Raw genomic sequence first — 15,503 nt, forward strand, 5'->3', positions numbered from 1 at the left:
AGGATGGGCCAGCCCGCAGAGGGGATGCAGAGGGACCAGAGCAGGACTCACCCAGCTGGCAGGCAGGACCGTGGAAGCCAGGGGGGCAAACACAGGCCCCGGTGACAGGGTGACATTCTTGGGTGGCTCCAGGACACTGGCAGATCTGAGCACAGCCCTCCCCGAAGGTCCCTGGCAGGCAGGCTGTGAGGAGAAAGGGCACCAAGGTGGCTCAGAAGCCATCCCACCCCTCTCTGCAAGGCTTTTTATAAAACATTTTATTTTAAGCTAGGATTTAGAGAGCCTTTTATGGCAGTAAAATTCTCCGCCACCCAAAAAGCAAAGGGACTCTCATGCAAAGGGTTCATTCACTCCAGGAAATACTTGGGTTGAAAGGAAAGGCAAGTACTTAAATGCATTAGATGCCTTTTGCTGTGCCAGCCCTACCTGCCCTCACATTTCTGCAAGCTCCACACACAGAGATGGCAAACCCAGCACCATCCTCTGCGCAAGGAATGCGCTCACACACCACCGTCTCTTCCAGACTTGCTCATACCCACAGGAGCTCATTTTAATAGTGATTTATTGCTAATCCTCTGGATAAATCCCCAGCTCTGATTTCCCACTTGGCTCCCTCTGCCCCGCTAACATTCCGCAGGCATGCACCCAGCTGCCAGACTGGGAGTTGCTCCTTGGCACAGCTCTGCTCTAGGGCTGTTTTTCCTTGTTTATCTTTTTTTTTTTTTCCCCTTCTATTTTCTGTAGGAATTGCTTGACCCATCACGTTCCCAGAGCCTGGCAGCAGAGCTGCAAGAGGATCATTCCCATCTCCGTACGTTTTTCACATCCAGCGCCGGTCAGTCCTGGCGGGCAGCCACACTGGCCGGTGACATGGTGACAGGGCACTCCCAGGGGACAGGCACAGCCACTGGCACAGTTCTTCCCAAAGAAACCTGGCAGGCAAGCTGTGGGAAAACAAACAGCGGGATGTGAAATCTCCTGCCTGGATTTTAAGTTGTTGCTTAGGCCTGGAAGGCATCAGAGCCCGAGGGGCTCCTGCCCCAGCGCTGAGCCAGCCCAGAAGCATCTTGTGTCACAGCCTCAAAATATTTTGCCACGACTCGTAATTCTCATTTAAAATGAAGTTTCCCTCTTCCCAGGCTCTGGAGCAGCTGATGTTTCCCTGGATTTCCCTCACCCAGGGGGGTTCCTCACCTTTCTCGCAGCGCCGGCCCCTCCAGCCACTGGGGCAGTCACAAGCACCAGTGATGTGGTGGCACGAGACGTTGTCCCCACAGTCACAGAGCTCCTCACAGCGCGCCCCAAACAGCCCCTCTGGACAAGCTGCAGGGAGGAAAACACAGCAGAGAGGACAAGTTTCACAAAAAAGTGACTTTTGGGGGCTTTTTTCCCAGTAGCTCCATAGCTGGTTGGGTCTGTCTCTTAGTCACACACAGGCAGCTTGAAATACAGCCATGGGGAGCTGACAGGACCCTAGCTTGGTTATTTAAAAAAAAAAAACCCAAACAACATAATGTCTACCTTTTGGGTGGGTTTCTTCATTAATTTATACTGAAAGAAATTACAGAAGTGCTTAACACTGCCTGGTGCCCAGTGCTGCTGAGGCTGTGTGGCGTTCTGGGAGCATGTGACACTGCCGGGAGGGGACACTGTCCCTCAGGATGTGGCAGGATCCAGTGAGGTGATTTGTGTGGCCAAGCCTCAGCTGCCAGCAGAGCTGTTTACAGCTTCCTGAAGGGAAAAACATTCCCAGCAGGAAACCTGAGAGTGGCTGGTGGCAGCTGAGGCTCTGGTGGCAGCTCCCTTGTGCCACATGTCAGCTGGCAAGTGCTGCCACTGGACTTCACACCCTGATTTAAGGACGTGCCAACCTGAGGTGTCACGACCCCAGAGGGAAGAAGCTTGAGGATCTCTGCTTGGTGTGCTGATATGTGATGAGGCCCCTGTCACTGCTCTGAAGGCCAAGAGCCTTTTCAAACCCTTCCTCATGGGGAGCAGATTGCCAGGTGTGTGTCACATCTAAGGGTACAACAGACACGGAGCCACCAAGGGACAGATGCCATGAGACCAAAGCTGGCCCTGAGGGTCAGTGTGATACAGGGCCACACAGAAGGAAGAATGGAAAGGGGATGATCAACTTTTACCCTTAAAATAATCGTGGAAGAGGAAGGTCCTCCTTTGGGATTTTGGTTTCACCACACAGGGTTGCTGCCCTGCTTTCACCCCTGCTTGGAGCCTCTGGTTTTGCACTGATGCCTGGGGCTCTGTGCCTTTGGGAATCCCACCCCCCTCCCACCAGCACTGCCACAGGCTGCTCTGGGGGTGCACCAGCCCTTTCAGGACAGCCCTCAGACAACAGGAACCAGCTGGGGTTGGAACTGGATGCTCTTTAAGGTCCCGTCCCACCCGAACCCCTCCGTGATTCAATGGAAGCAGAAAGCACAGCAGTGGGCACAGCCAAACCCATGGCACTGCCAGCTCCCTGCTTGCTGAAATCTGAATTTCATGTCTTTGCTTAAGCCCCCAGACCCTCCCTGTGCAGCACCAGGTGCTGACAGAGCCACCGATGCCCAGGCCAGCCCCCACGTGCCCCACTCACGTCTCTCGCACTTGCGGCCGGTCCAGCCGGGCTGGCAGAGGCAGTGCCCTGTCTGGCGGTCACAGAGCCCCCCGTGCTGGCACTCACAGCGCTGCTGGCAGTCCAGGCCATGCTGCCCCTGGGCACAGGCTGGCAGGGGCACAGGGTGAGACACAGTCCTGGTACCCAGCCTCCCAGCTCCCACCGCCCCACGCGCGCAGGAAGGACCGTGTACCCCAACCCCTTCCATGTCACCTCCAACCTCTGCAGGAAAACCATTCCAAACCAGGACCTGTTTGCCCCAGAGGCGTTTCCCAGGCTGTTTCCTCACCCAGCTCGCAGGCCAGCCCCGTCCAGCCTGCAGGGCAAGCACAGGCCCCCGTGGCCGGATCACAGGTGCCGCCGTTCTGGCAGAGGCAGCGCTGCTGGCAGTTCCTCCCGTAAAAACCCGCTGGGCAGGCTGAGGGAGAAACAGGACAAACACCCCGGTCAGGACACAGCTCTGGAAGCTTGTGCCACGCTGCCAGAGCCGTGGGTGGATGGTCTGATACAGAGCAACACTGATTTTGATGCAAGAGGAGACAATGACACCCCCAAGGCTGCTCAGCTGCTCACAAAACAACTTTTGGTATTTCACTGGCTCAGGTAAGAGGCAGAAGCGTTCCCCCCACCCCAGGGAATGGCAGGGAAAGCAGGCTGGGCTGGGAAGGGTTACCTTGCTGGCACGAGGGTCCTGTCCACCCCTCTGAGCAGAGGCAGAGGCCGCTGACGTGGCTGCAGGTGGCATTGTTGAAGCAGTGGCAGGTCTGGCTGCAGTTCTGGCCGTACCTGTTCTCCTGGCACGCTGCAGGGGAGCAGAGCAGGCAGGAATGGTGGGAATTGCGGCAGCCAGGCTCCTACCAACCCTCCCAAGGGCTGGGAGAGGATCTGTCAGTGGTGGTTGACTGCTGTGTGAGGGGGTTTTGTGGTGTTACAGGGAAATAATGTGTCCTACAGGCCTGACATCCGAACACAGACACTGCTACCATCAGTGTCACACCCTTCATCTGTTTGGAAGCAGTTTTGCTGGATGCCCAAGCCCTCATTGCATCCAACCACAACATGCTCAGGCAGAGCCCCCCCAGTCTGAAGCCAAATTAAATTCCACACGGAGAAAATCATGAATGGGGAGTGGACAACCCAGTCCTTCATTTCCTATGACTTGGCAGCACAGACATCCCTGGCTCCCGAGTGCCCATGGAGGGCAGGGTGGGCACCTCCCACAGACACCCACCCTGGCCACAGACACCTACCCTGGCCACAGCGGGGGCCAGTCCAGCCCGGGGGACACTGGCACTGTCCTGTCACAGGGTCACAGTGGGCACCATTCAGGCAGTCACAGGCTTGTCGACACTCCAGTCCATAAAATCCATCAGGGCAGGCTGTAGAAAACAAAGGAGAAATCCACACAAAATGCAGAGCTGGAGCCCTCCCAGTGGGAAAAGGTGCCTGCCCCTCGTTGGCCAATGTGAGGCTGCACCAGAGTGACAGCTAAGGGCTGCAGATATTGGATGTGAGTCCAGTGTGGACATGCCAGGTACAGGAGAGGGCAGTGGTGGATCAGGAGAGTGATGGCTTGAGGTTCCTGACCGCAGAGAGGCTGCTGGGGGGGCTGGATCCCTGCAACCAGGGACCCCTCCAAGGGGCTGCTCCAAGACCCTGTGTGCAACATGTACACACTCGGGTGACCACGGCAGCTGTGCCACCACTGGGTCACATATTATTTACATTTTCAGTCTTTTTTTTTTTTTTCCCTAGACCTTTTCCCTCCAGAAATAAAACCAGAGGCAGCAGCTTGCAGACTTGTTGTTCCCTCCATCCTGAGGAATTCTCTTTGCTGTAACGGGATAACAAAGTCAGACAGGGAGCACAAACCCTGTGGGATGGAGCCCTGGTCCCCAGGGTCGGGTACTCACCGTGCTCACAGAAGGTTCCTCGCCATCCTGGGCTGCAGGTACAGGCCCCACTGACGTGGTCACAGGTGGCTCCATTGTCACACTGACACTGCTGCCGACAGCCCAGCCCAAACCACCCTTCTGGGCACTCTGAAAGAAATGAGATTGAGGAGTCTGTCCTTTCCTGGGTCCCAGAGAAGCTATCCTAAGGCAGGGGCTTGGATCCTGAATTGAATAAAAATATCTGGAAGCTCTTTTTTAACCCAACCAGTGGGTTCTAACCTGCCCTATACAAGTGCATACCCACATCACCCAGCCACCCGGGGGACAGGATCAGCATCACAGCCAGGGAAGGGGACTGGGCTGGAGCTGTGCCTTTCCCTGGAACACCGGAGCCCCTGGCTGGGTGTGAGGGCAGGCAGGGCAGGGGCAGCACTCACTCTGCTCACAGCGGGTGCCCGTGTACCCGGCCTCGCACAGGCACTGCCCGGTCTCGGCGCTGCAGCTGCCGTCGCTGTTGCTGCAGTTGCAGATGTGGGCACAGTCGGGGCCCCAGCGCCCCAGGTCACAGGCTGGAGAAACACAGCAGGAGCCCATCACTGGTGTGCACCAGAGAGCACAGCCTGGGCAGAGAGCTGCCCTCACCAGCAGGCACAACGTCCCTTGGGCAAAGGGACAAACACGGCTGCAGAGAGGCCAGTGGCACTGCCAGCCCCAGACAGACAGAGCAAAGAAACCAAAAGGATTTCAGAGAGGTTTTCCTGGCAGAGGCACAGTGTGAAGACAAGAATGGAGAGATGGCAGCAAGGTTGGCACAGGTCAGAGTGGCCCAGGAGTGAGGGTGACAGAGCACAGGTGCTGTACCTCGCTGGCAGTGGTAGCCCGTCCAGCCGGGCGGGCAGCTGCACGTCCCCGTCACCGGGTGGCAAAGTCCCTCGTTCCCACAGCTGCAGCTCAGCCGGCACTCAGGGCCAAACCAGCCGGGTGGACACACTGCCAAGGGAAACAGGGAGGGACTGCAGGTGGCTCTTGGAAGCCTGGCCCTCGGCAGAGCTGCTGGTGGCAGAGCCATGAGCACTGACACAGCTCTGACACCCTGAATGCAGGTGCTGAACGGGACCAAGGGCTCAGCATTTTGCCTCCCTTTCTCCTGCTGCAGAAGTTACCACAGTGGAGATGGGGCTAGAGGGACTTTGAAGTCCCCAGCCTGCACCCCAATGAGTGAGGAAACAGAGATGTGCACAGTGCTCAGCCTGCCCTGCTGAGCGTGGCAGTCACTGGATGCTCCACTCGCTGGAGCAGATACCACAGCTCAGCTGAAGTACCCCCATTCCAGCTGGAGATGGACATTCCAGCTGGAGATGGACATTCCAGCTGAGGGACCCACCCCAGCCTGCACTCACCATCCTGGCAGCGCTGGCCAGTGTAGCCAGGCAGGCACACACAGGCTCCGGTGGCGGGGTCACAGCTGGCGTTGTTGGCGCAGTCAGGGCAGATCTCCTGGCAGCCCGGCCCCCAGAGACCCCCAGGACAAGCTGGAGCGTGAGCAGACAGAGAACACACAGCACCAGGATCAGAGCCGAGGTGGCAGCGGGAAACGTGTGACCTTTTGGGTCCCCTCTTGCCGTGCTCATGCAGGACGTTTTGGACTTTTGTTCGCAGCACGTGGCTACCAGTGAGCACAGCATGGCCGTGCCTGTTCCACAGGAAGCGTGTGAGCCCTCTCTAAGTGCTATTCTGAGCTCACTCCAGGATTTTCATGCCAATTTTGGATTTGCATCCACTTTCAGGGAGCTCCAAGGGCTCCTCAGTGGGAAATGGTGCTGCTGGCACAGGGACTCCGCAGCTGCCGTCACACCGTGGACAGCACATCAGTCACTGCTCCAGGACCCGCTGGGAGTTGCAAAGAAGGAGCAAAAGGCTAAACTGCTAAAACCAGGGCAAGAATCCTTCTCCAACTGATCCTAAGCTGCTCCAGGGCATGGAAAACAAGGCAGCTTGAAATGTATGGTAAGCACTGTGCACACGTAGTTTCATTGCTCAGCCAAACTCTTAGGAGCAGGACATCTCGATGTGACTAATACCTTCCAGCTGCTGCAATACTGCAGAATCATGCAAAAGCTTTCAATTTCAGACTCTCTAGTTTTCCAGCAGTTAAAGAGTAATCTGGTGAAGGCGATTAAAAGCACGCATCAATAAAGAAAGGTTCCTCTCCTACACTGAGGATTCTGACAACCAAAAACATCTTCATCTTTTTCATCACGTTGTTTAAGACTCACCATCAAAAGCTGCAATTTTTTCTAATTTTCCATAAAGATGATTCCGACTGCACTGGATATTTTTAAAATGAATTTTAGTAAAAGAAAAGCAATAGGTCTACACCTAAATCCCTCCCTCTACACCACAATCCCTGAGTGTTTGCTCTGCTGCCCGTGCTCACCTTGGGCACAGTCGTGTCCTGTCCAGCCAGGTGGGCAGTGGCACTGCCCCGTGCTCCTGTCACAGGATGCTTCTCCACAGGCACAGGAATGCTGACAGCCTGGCCCAAATGTTCCCTCAGGGCATTCTGTGGGAGAACAGCAGGGTCAGAACTTCCCCTCAAGGTGAAGTAAAAGAGCATTTTACCAACGTGGCCCTGCAGGCTGGAGGAGCCTCTGGGTCTGTGGGAATGGCCCAGCTGTGAGAGGTTCCCACCTGTGCTCGTGGGCATGGTGGTGTTGGCTCCAAGGTTGGACTTGGTGATCTTGGAGGTCTTTTCCAAGATTAATGATTCTGTGAGCCTGGGTGTGACCATTCTGTGAGCCACACTGGTCACCTCCAGCTTTGCCACCGCCGTCCTAGTCTGTCTGCTTGTCCCTTCTCTCTTGTGTGTCCTTTCAACAAGTATTTCTTCGTGCAAGAGTGACCACTCACATCCCCAAAAGCTGAGGCCAAGCTGGTCTCCAGTCTTTGGACTGGACTCTGCCCAAGCCACCCTGCTGTCTCTGAGGTGGAGAACAGCAGGGACACAGCCCCACACCAAACCACCCCTTGGCTTTTCCAAGATGCTGTGAGGGTTTTTACCTCCCTGGCTGAATGCTTCCAGGATCTGAGCACCAGGATTTTAAGAAGCAGCCAGGTTTGCAGCAGGACACAGATGGAAAGCTGGAAGGAAGGAGCATCCTCATCCAGAGCAGGAATATTTCCTTCCCTCTGCTCTGGATGCCAGCGTGGTCCTGCTGATCCCAGCTCAGTTTCATCTTTGTACCCCATGCCACAATTTAGCAACCAGCTGGTGACGTGCAAACTGAGGGCCCCAGACCAAAGATCCTTAAATCCTCTCTGAGTCCCTCATAAGAGCTCCACGCTCACCAAAGCCAATGTTCTGCAAAGCTTCAGCAGAGGCGAACACACCGGCACTGACAAACCGTGGAGGAAACGCAGCGCCTCGATTTCCAGTGACACAGTGGAGTTTTTGTTATTCCTCCTCTTTGCTAATTGATGGCAGATGTTTGTCTTCACCCTTTAATAATTTCCAGACCCGAACAACAGCCAAGAGCCTACTATTTCTATACAAATATTTGTGTTATTTCCTGTGACTCCCCCCCGCTACAGCCTTCAGCTCCTTTCTTACCCTTTTTAAAAATATCCTGAGCGGGAGCACCCAGCCTGACAAGGCTCCAGGGGCCACAGAATCCCACCACGGGCGGCTCAGGGCTGTCAGGCCCTGCCAGGGAGCACAGCCCTGCAGGAGCTGCTCCCATCTCCCCTGCCAGCACTATGGTAGCGCTTCCATTGGGATTTTTGCTGCTTTCTGCAGCTCCTGTTCCGACCAAGCCCTGTCAGAGATGGAGCTCTGCACCATGACCCTGTGCTGGCAGATCAGTGAGGTTGATGGTTGCAGCTCCTGGGATGGGGTGAAGCAGTGCTTGGCTAAACATCAGTTAGTGCAGAAAAATCCTGGGATGTTCCAATCCAAATCCAGATGCTGGCCACTTCCAACCTCTCCATGCAGTGTCTTCTGCTGCTCAGTCTGTCTTCAAGTGTCCAACTTTTTGCATTTTCTGCAGGACCCTAGCAGCTGAAGTGGGTTCAGGAGGCCCCAGCCTCACAGGAGCAGGGGTGGGTTGATTTTTCAGTCACCACTCAGCTCTGGGGTTGGCAGAACTTCTTCTTTTCCAAGCGCCGTGTTCATATTTTGTAATCATCACCTCATGCCAATGACTCACTGCCTTTGGGTTCTCTCAAAGCACCTTTGTCTGCCCAAAGTGAAGCTCTCTGGCACACAAACCACCCCCAGGATCTCGAAATCTGCACCCTCAGAGCCTGAGTGTTGGACACAGTCAAATATACACAGAGCTGGGCAGTTCAGTCACCATCCCATCAACTGGCCCTTCATGGCAAGAGCACAAAACTGCTCCAGGGAGGTTCATAAAGAGGGAGAAGTTTGAATCCTAAGGTAAATTAAATGTAAAATTTTACTTGCAGTACAAAGTGCCTTTGCCCTTGCAGATGAAACGGAGTTTCAATAAGGAATATAGAACAGAGCAGAAAATGTGATACTGTTGTGCTGGGCAGGGATTACCTGGAAGGGAAAAGACATCAAGGCCAGGGAAAGATAATTAGATCCCAATCACCTCCATCTACCAACACAGAGATATCCAGTGGCAGGGGGAAGTGAGACCTTGCTCTCATTTTCTGAATCAGGCTCATTTTATACAAGGAATTTACTCTCCCACTTTAAAGAGGCAGAAGCATCTCACAGAGACCTGTGCATGGCAGCTCCTGTGTCCCCTGAAGTCTCTGCTGGCCACCCATCAGATCATCTGCAGTGGGCTGGGGCTCTCAGGGGATTCTAGAAGTGCTTTCGTGTCATTTTGTGAAGCAAAAGTGTGAGGACTGGTGAGTTTCCAGCACACACAGAGCTGCCTTGCCTTACCTTGGTCACAGTGCTCGCCGTGGTAGCCTGGGGGACACTCCTTGTGACACTTCCCGGTGACAGGGTCACAGGGCACTCCTGGAGAGCAGCTACACTTCTTCTTGCAGCCATCCCCATAATACCCAGGGTCACAGCCTGTCAACAACCATCATCAGAGAGAAAGAAGCTCTGAAATTACTCCTTGCCCCTGGCAGAGCCCGGTTCTGGGTGCTGAGCGCCCTTCCAAGCTCCACCACCCACTGTCACAGCTGTCCCCACCACCCACTGTCACAGCTGTCCCCACCACCCACTGTCACAGCTGTCCCCACCACAACTGTCACAGCTGTCCCCACCACCCACTGTCACAGCTGTCCCCACCCAGCACAGAGCTCCTGCTGACCACTGAACACGGCTGAGTGTGAGCACGCTGTGCTCCTGAGTGAGCAAGAGGTGAGACAGCCTGGAGGGTGGAAAGCAAGCAGAGCTTTCCCCTGGGAAAATTAATGGGGAAAAGAAGCCATGGGAGAAGAAAGGGGGATGCTCTGGAAGTGTTTTGTGGGTACAGAATGACACCAGATGACACCAAGCTGGGAGTGAGTGTGGATCTGCTGAAGGGTGGGAGGGCTCTGCAGAGGAACCTGGACAAGCTGGATAGATGGGACAAATCCAGGGATGCGAGGTTTAACAAGACCAAGGACCAGGTCCTGCACTTTGGCCACAACAACCGCTGCAGTGCTGCAGGCTGGGGACAGAGTGGCTGGACAGTGCCCAGGCAGAAAGGGACCTGTGGGGACTGATGGACAGCAGCTGGACATGAGCCAGCAGTGTGGCCAAGAAGGCCAATGGCACCTGGCCTGGATCAGGAATGGTGTGGCCAGCAGGAGCAGGGCGGTGATTCTTCCCCTGTGCTCAGCACTGGTTGGGCAGCACCTCGAGTGCTGTGTCCAGTTCTCAGACCCCAATTTAGGAAGGACATGGAGGGGTTGGAGTGTGTCCAGAGAAGGCAACAAGGCTGGTGAAGGGTCTGGGACACAAGTCCTGTGAGGAGCGGCTGAGGGAGCTGGGGTTGGTTATCCTGGAGCAGAGGAGGCTCAGGAGAGACCTCATCACTCTCCACAACTCCCGGACAGGAGGGTGCAGCCAGGTGGGGTCAGGCTCTGCTCCCAGGGAACAGCAACAGAACAAGAGGACACAGCCTTAAGCTGCACCAGGAGAGGTTTAGGCTGGACATTAGGAGGAAGTTCTTCACAAAGGGTGGTCAGGTGTGGGAATGAGCCGCACAGGGAGGCGGTGGAGTCACCATCCCTGGAGGTGTTTAACGAGAGACTGGAGTCAGTGCCATGGTCTGGGTGACAAGGTGTGCTGGGTCATAGAAAAGACTCAGAGGTGTTTTCCAAGCCAGCTGCAGGTGTGGGTGCGTGCCCCACTCACTGTGCTCGCAGCGCCGGCCGTGGTAGCCGGGTTTGCAGCGGCAGGAGCCGTCCCTGGCGTCGCAGTCCCGCGAGTTGTGCTGCAGGCACTGACACTCCAGAGAGCAGCCGGCCCCAAACGCCCACTTGGGGCACGCTGCAGGGAAAGGGAACAGCTGGTCAGAGACCCAGGGTGAGGGGCAGGAACCTCCTTCCCAGAAGGGCTGGCATCCAAGGGTAACCACGAGGACGAGGACAAGCGTACCCAAGTGGCAGAAGCGGCCGTACAAGCCGGGGTCGCACAGACAGGCTCCGTAAATCCGATGGCAGTGACCCCGGTTGGCACAGTTGCACTTTTTCCTGCAGTGCTTCCCGAAAAATCCCTTGGGGCACCCTAGTAACAGAGAGAGTATTCCTGGGAAGATGAGCCAGTTTCAGAAGGTCATTTCAATTGAGAGAAACACACCGGGACCAGAGCTGTGAGAGGCCAGGGATGCAGGGAGGGAAGGGACACAGCCAGGGGGAGAGCTTTCAAATTCCCTGCACCAGCTCCAAATCAGCTGTGCAGTGTCACAGGGGATGTCACTTGCTGCCACTCGTCGTGGTGCTCCAGGGCACCCATCAGCTCTGCACTCACTGTGACCAGCAACTCTGCTGGTTGGGACAGAAATCACCCACCCACAGGGCTCCGAGAGGTCAAGGCTGTCCTTTGTGAGAAAGCAACCCATGAGGCTGCTCCTGTTGAAAAGCCACAGGGATATTTGCACTATTAAGTGAATAAAATTATTGTTTTTTCTCTGTTATGCTAAAGATCTCGATATTGGAAGCACATGGCAGACAGGCTGTGTCAGCAGAGCGCTCTGGCCAGCGGCTGCCCAGCAGCACGTGCCTTGTCCCTACGAGCAGAGGAGCAGAGGAAATGCCAACCCAGGGACAACAGAGCAATTCTTCATTGTTGATTTTAATTCTACCTTCCTGTTTTCTCTCTGTCCCCCTCAACCACCTCCTCCCTACAGAAAGAAGAGGTTGGGGCATCTCTTGTGTTCATTTGCATTCTGCTCCATTCTCCTCCTTCAGTAATAGTTCCCATATGCTCCCAACATGTGACTGAAGTCCTTTTGTCTGAATCTCTGACTGTCTCCCTCTTTCTGGTTTTCAAATTATGTCCCCCAAATTTTAACCCTTTGGGAGTGAGATATGAGCACCATCAGCAGTGACACCTCCTTTGGGTACTTTGGGTAACTACTGCTGTCACAGCTTTCCAATGCTTCGGGTGGAAAATACCTCCACGGTTTCCATGGAAATAAACCATGGAAACTGTGGGTTTGACATTCTTTCCTGTGTCTGCCACTGAATGCCCCGTGAAATAGAGATCTCTGCCCCCAGTCATGGATGAGCAGTGAATAGGGACTGCAAAGGTCTTTGAGTGCAAAGACAAGACAGAACACCTGGAGCACTGTTTTGTGGTGGAAGAGTGCCATTTACCACTCCTTTATGCTTTTTAAAATGACATTTTTCCACGCAAGACTCGGTGGCTGATGGACTCGGAGCAGGAATGTGTTCAAGGTGCTCTCACTGGGATGGTTCAACAGGAGAGCTGAAAGATGCTGCTGATGAGCAGCTACAAAAGGAGCAGAGGGAACCCCACAGGAAACACTTCCAGGCTTCAGAGAAGCACATCTGGGACACCAGAGATGGCCAGAACCATAATAAATATGGTTTATTTATATATATATAAACCATAATGCATATATAAACAAATATATATATATATATAAACCATAAACGGCTGGTGCCGTTTATCCAGTGATGGCACCAGCCCTCACAGTGCTAAGACATTGACATCAGGAAGGAGGAGGACAGGGATGGCAGCACTCCTCACAGTGCTAGGACACTGACACCAGGAAGGAGGAGGACTGGGATGGCCCCCAGCACCACAAAGAGGGTGAGGGAACACTGGACTCACCATCCTGGCAGAGCTCTCCGGCCACTCCGGGCGGGCAGCGGCAGGCGCCGGTGGCAGGGTCACACGTGCCACCGTTCTGGCACCGGCAGCTCTGGCTGCAGTTGCTGCCAAACGTGCCGGCTGGGCAAGCTGGGGAGGGAGAGGGAGATGAGGCTCAGCCCTGCTACAGCCTCACAGGGCTGCATGCACTGCACCCCTAGAGCAGAGGACAGAGCTGCCACTCACTCTGGTTGCAGAGCACGCCGGTCCAGCCGGGCGGGCAGAGGCAGCCGCTGCCCTCGGCGGTGCAGGTGGCTCCGTTCTTGCAGTCGTCACAGGTCAGGCTGCAGTCGGGGCCAAACGTGTGCTCCAGGCAGACTGCAATGAGAGGCATTGCAGGTGAGAACCTCCCCCAGGCTGCTGCAGCATCCTGGGGAGTTTGGGCAGAGAAACCCCTGCGTGGAGGCTGCAGCAGAGCTGAACGCAGGAAAGGCACTCAACACACGCCTGGTGTGTTCACCAGATAGATAAACCCAGCCTGCATGGTTACTCCTGAAGAGTTCCAAGCAAAGCACGGCACTGACCGCTGCCACAAAATGCCCACCGAATTTCTCTGACAGCGTGTGCTCCCCTCGTGCTTCCATCTCCTCCTCCTCTTCCTCGTAGTCGTCATTGAAGAGCTGGGTGAACTCATCTCGCAGGATGGCCACGTGAGGGATGGGGCGGATGACGGGGCGCCGGCCATCCAGGGCCTCCACCGTGTCCTCCAGGGCTGGGGGAGCAGGGACAGAGGTGACAGCATCACAGTGGGGAAGGACACAAGGTCTCTGGGGGGTGAACAGTGGGGCAGGACCTCTGCAACAGCAAAGGGAAACCAGAACTCTCCGTGGGTCTGATCTCACCCTGTTTTGACTCCTCTAAAGCTTTCCCAGGTTATTTGTTCAGGGAATTTTTGGGCTAGAGTGGACCCAGGTCAGGTCTGTGACCTCAAGATCTCTGTACTGCTACAAAAAAGTAATCTACTATTTCTTATAAGGAAAAGCTGTAGAGGCTGGTGGCTGTGGAAGGGGCTCTGGCTCTGCGTTTAATGTGGAGACATCACTGCAGGCTGTGTAGCTGTTGGAGGTGTAGCTGTGCCAAAACTCCCTGCACTTCTTGGGACAGTGCTGTGATCAAGGCTGAAACAGGACTGGTCCAGTCTGGGAAAGCTTTCCAGGGCTGGGGTGAGGCCCTGCCACTGCTCAGGTGCTGTGAAGGAGTTGAAAGAGGTGAGGAGCAAGGCTAGGGAGCTGCAGTCTGTGTGGTCCTGGCTCGGACAGGAGGCAGAGGAGGGCCCCCCTGCCCAGCCTGAGGCAACTCAGACAAGGCACTTACTGACGCAGCTCCTTCTGTCTTCATCCAGCTTGTGCCCAATGTCACAGCCACACTGGAACGACCCTGGCTGGTTCTGGCACGTGTGCTCACACCCACCGTTGTTTGCAGAGCACTCATCCACATCTACAAAACACGGGACACTCCAGTGGGACAGGAGCAGTGACAGGGGACCAGCCATGCCTGGCCATGCAGCAGTAATAGGCTGGTGGCATCCTCTCTGCTAAATATGTGAAGCTATCGACTCTAAAAATGGAGTTAAACCACCTCCATTTAGGGATTAGGGATGCCTGGGTTTCAACAAAAAATGTGTTGGGCTTCAGTTCCCGTCCATTATTAACTGTGTAGGAACAGGTGGGTGTGTTTGGCTCCTTCCCCTGGGAAATGTTGTTGAGAGCTTTGGAAGTGAGAACAATTAACAGGGGGATTTTTCCCCACATTCTTTCTGTTGAAAAGGTGACTCATCAGAAAGCTGGCAGGAAAACTGGTAGGAGCTGGGAGAAACTGGAAGAAATGCCTGGCTGTTCATAACCAGGTAAGACACTTTCTTGTTCCCCTAATTAAAAGCTTCGTTAGTCACCGTCTTGGCTGTGTTTTATACAGACATTGTTATTTGTCTTCATCCCTTGGGTGAAAGTGATGGGCAGCCTTGCCCTCTGGAGTTGAAAATCAAATGGTTTTTGTGAATTAATGGGGTCAAGCCTGGGCCAGCTCACTCTGAGTCAGCCCAACCTGACCTTGATGTGTTCAAAAATCCCACTGCCCCTCTCCAGTTGGGCTGGGCCTTAGCGTAGGGGTTAGAACTGAGCTGCCCAACACTAAAAAAACTCAGGAGAGTGACAACAGGCAAACTAGAATTAGAGGCACCTATTCCCTGTGTGTCCCTGGCTCTGCCTGGAGCCCAGTGAGGTGCTGGCACTCACCATCGCAGCCACAGCCATCCGTGCTGAGCCTGTACCCGGCGTGGCAGGAGCACTCGTAGCCCCCAGGGTAATTGTAACAGTCTTGCTGACAACAGTGAGAGCCGGTGTCACACTCATTGATATCTAAATGAGAAACAAAGGGTGTCATCAATACACTACTGCAGAGTGGTGGCAGGAACTGTTAAACTGCTCCCTGGCTAGTTCTGGTGAGCTTTTACTGATCTGCTGCCAAATGCTGAGCCAGGATTCTCGAGTTCCTCTTGAAATCAGGGAGATTTGTGTTAGCAGATCATCCTCCCCATCGAGGGAGGAATCCTGAGTCCTTGGAGGAAGTTCAGTGTGATTCCCAGTCGGGGATTGTGGTTACAGGTTTCTTGTCCTTACAAGCAGGGTGATTCCACCTGACTGACTACTGCTTAGGGCAGTTTCATCCAGGAAAAACTAAT

General features: G+C 54.7%; 1 protein-coding gene across 1 annotated transcript in view; it reads right to left on the reverse strand.

Moving 5' to 3' along the window:
* MEGF6 (multiple EGF like domains 6) overlaps positions 1–15,503 on the reverse strand; it is a 79,417-nt gene that overhangs the window by 6,081 nt on the left and 57,833 nt on the right. The window contains exons 9-28 of the mRNA XM_066202901.1: positions 15,058–15,180; positions 14,138–14,260; positions 13,368–13,535; positions 13,010–13,141; positions 12,785–12,913; positions 11,084–11,212; positions 10,841–10,975; positions 9,431–9,565; positions 6,953–7,078; positions 5,916–6,047; positions 5,377–5,505; positions 4,953–5,084; positions 4,534–4,662; positions 3,871–3,999; positions 3,294–3,422; positions 2,910–3,038; positions 2,600–2,728; positions 1,195–1,323; positions 816–944; positions 52–183 (exon numbers count right to left, since the gene is read on the reverse strand). Coding sequence (XP_066058998.1) covers positions 52–183; positions 816–944; positions 1,195–1,323; positions 2,600–2,728; positions 2,910–3,038; positions 3,294–3,422; positions 3,871–3,999; positions 4,534–4,662; positions 4,953–5,084; positions 5,377–5,505; positions 5,916–6,047; positions 6,953–7,078; positions 9,431–9,565; positions 10,841–10,975; positions 11,084–11,212; positions 12,785–12,913; positions 13,010–13,141; positions 13,368–13,535; positions 14,138–14,260; positions 15,058–15,180 — 2,628 coding nt within the window. The remainder of the gene's footprint in view (positions 1–51; positions 184–815; positions 945–1,194; positions 1,324–2,599; positions 2,729–2,909; positions 3,039–3,293; positions 3,423–3,870; positions 4,000–4,533; positions 4,663–4,952; positions 5,085–5,376; positions 5,506–5,915; positions 6,048–6,952; positions 7,079–9,430; positions 9,566–10,840; positions 10,976–11,083; positions 11,213–12,784; positions 12,914–13,009; positions 13,142–13,367; positions 13,536–14,137; positions 14,261–15,057; positions 15,181–15,503) is intronic.

Source organism: Chamaea fasciata, unplaced genomic scaffold (assembly GCF_029207755.1).
Source record: "Chamaea fasciata isolate MVZ Bird 193981 ecotype frontalis unplaced genomic scaffold, bChaFas1.0.hap1 SCAF_23, whole genome shotgun sequence".
In the NCBI taxonomy this organism is placed as follows: domain Eukaryota; kingdom Metazoa; phylum Chordata; class Aves; order Passeriformes; family Sylviidae; genus Chamaea; species Chamaea fasciata.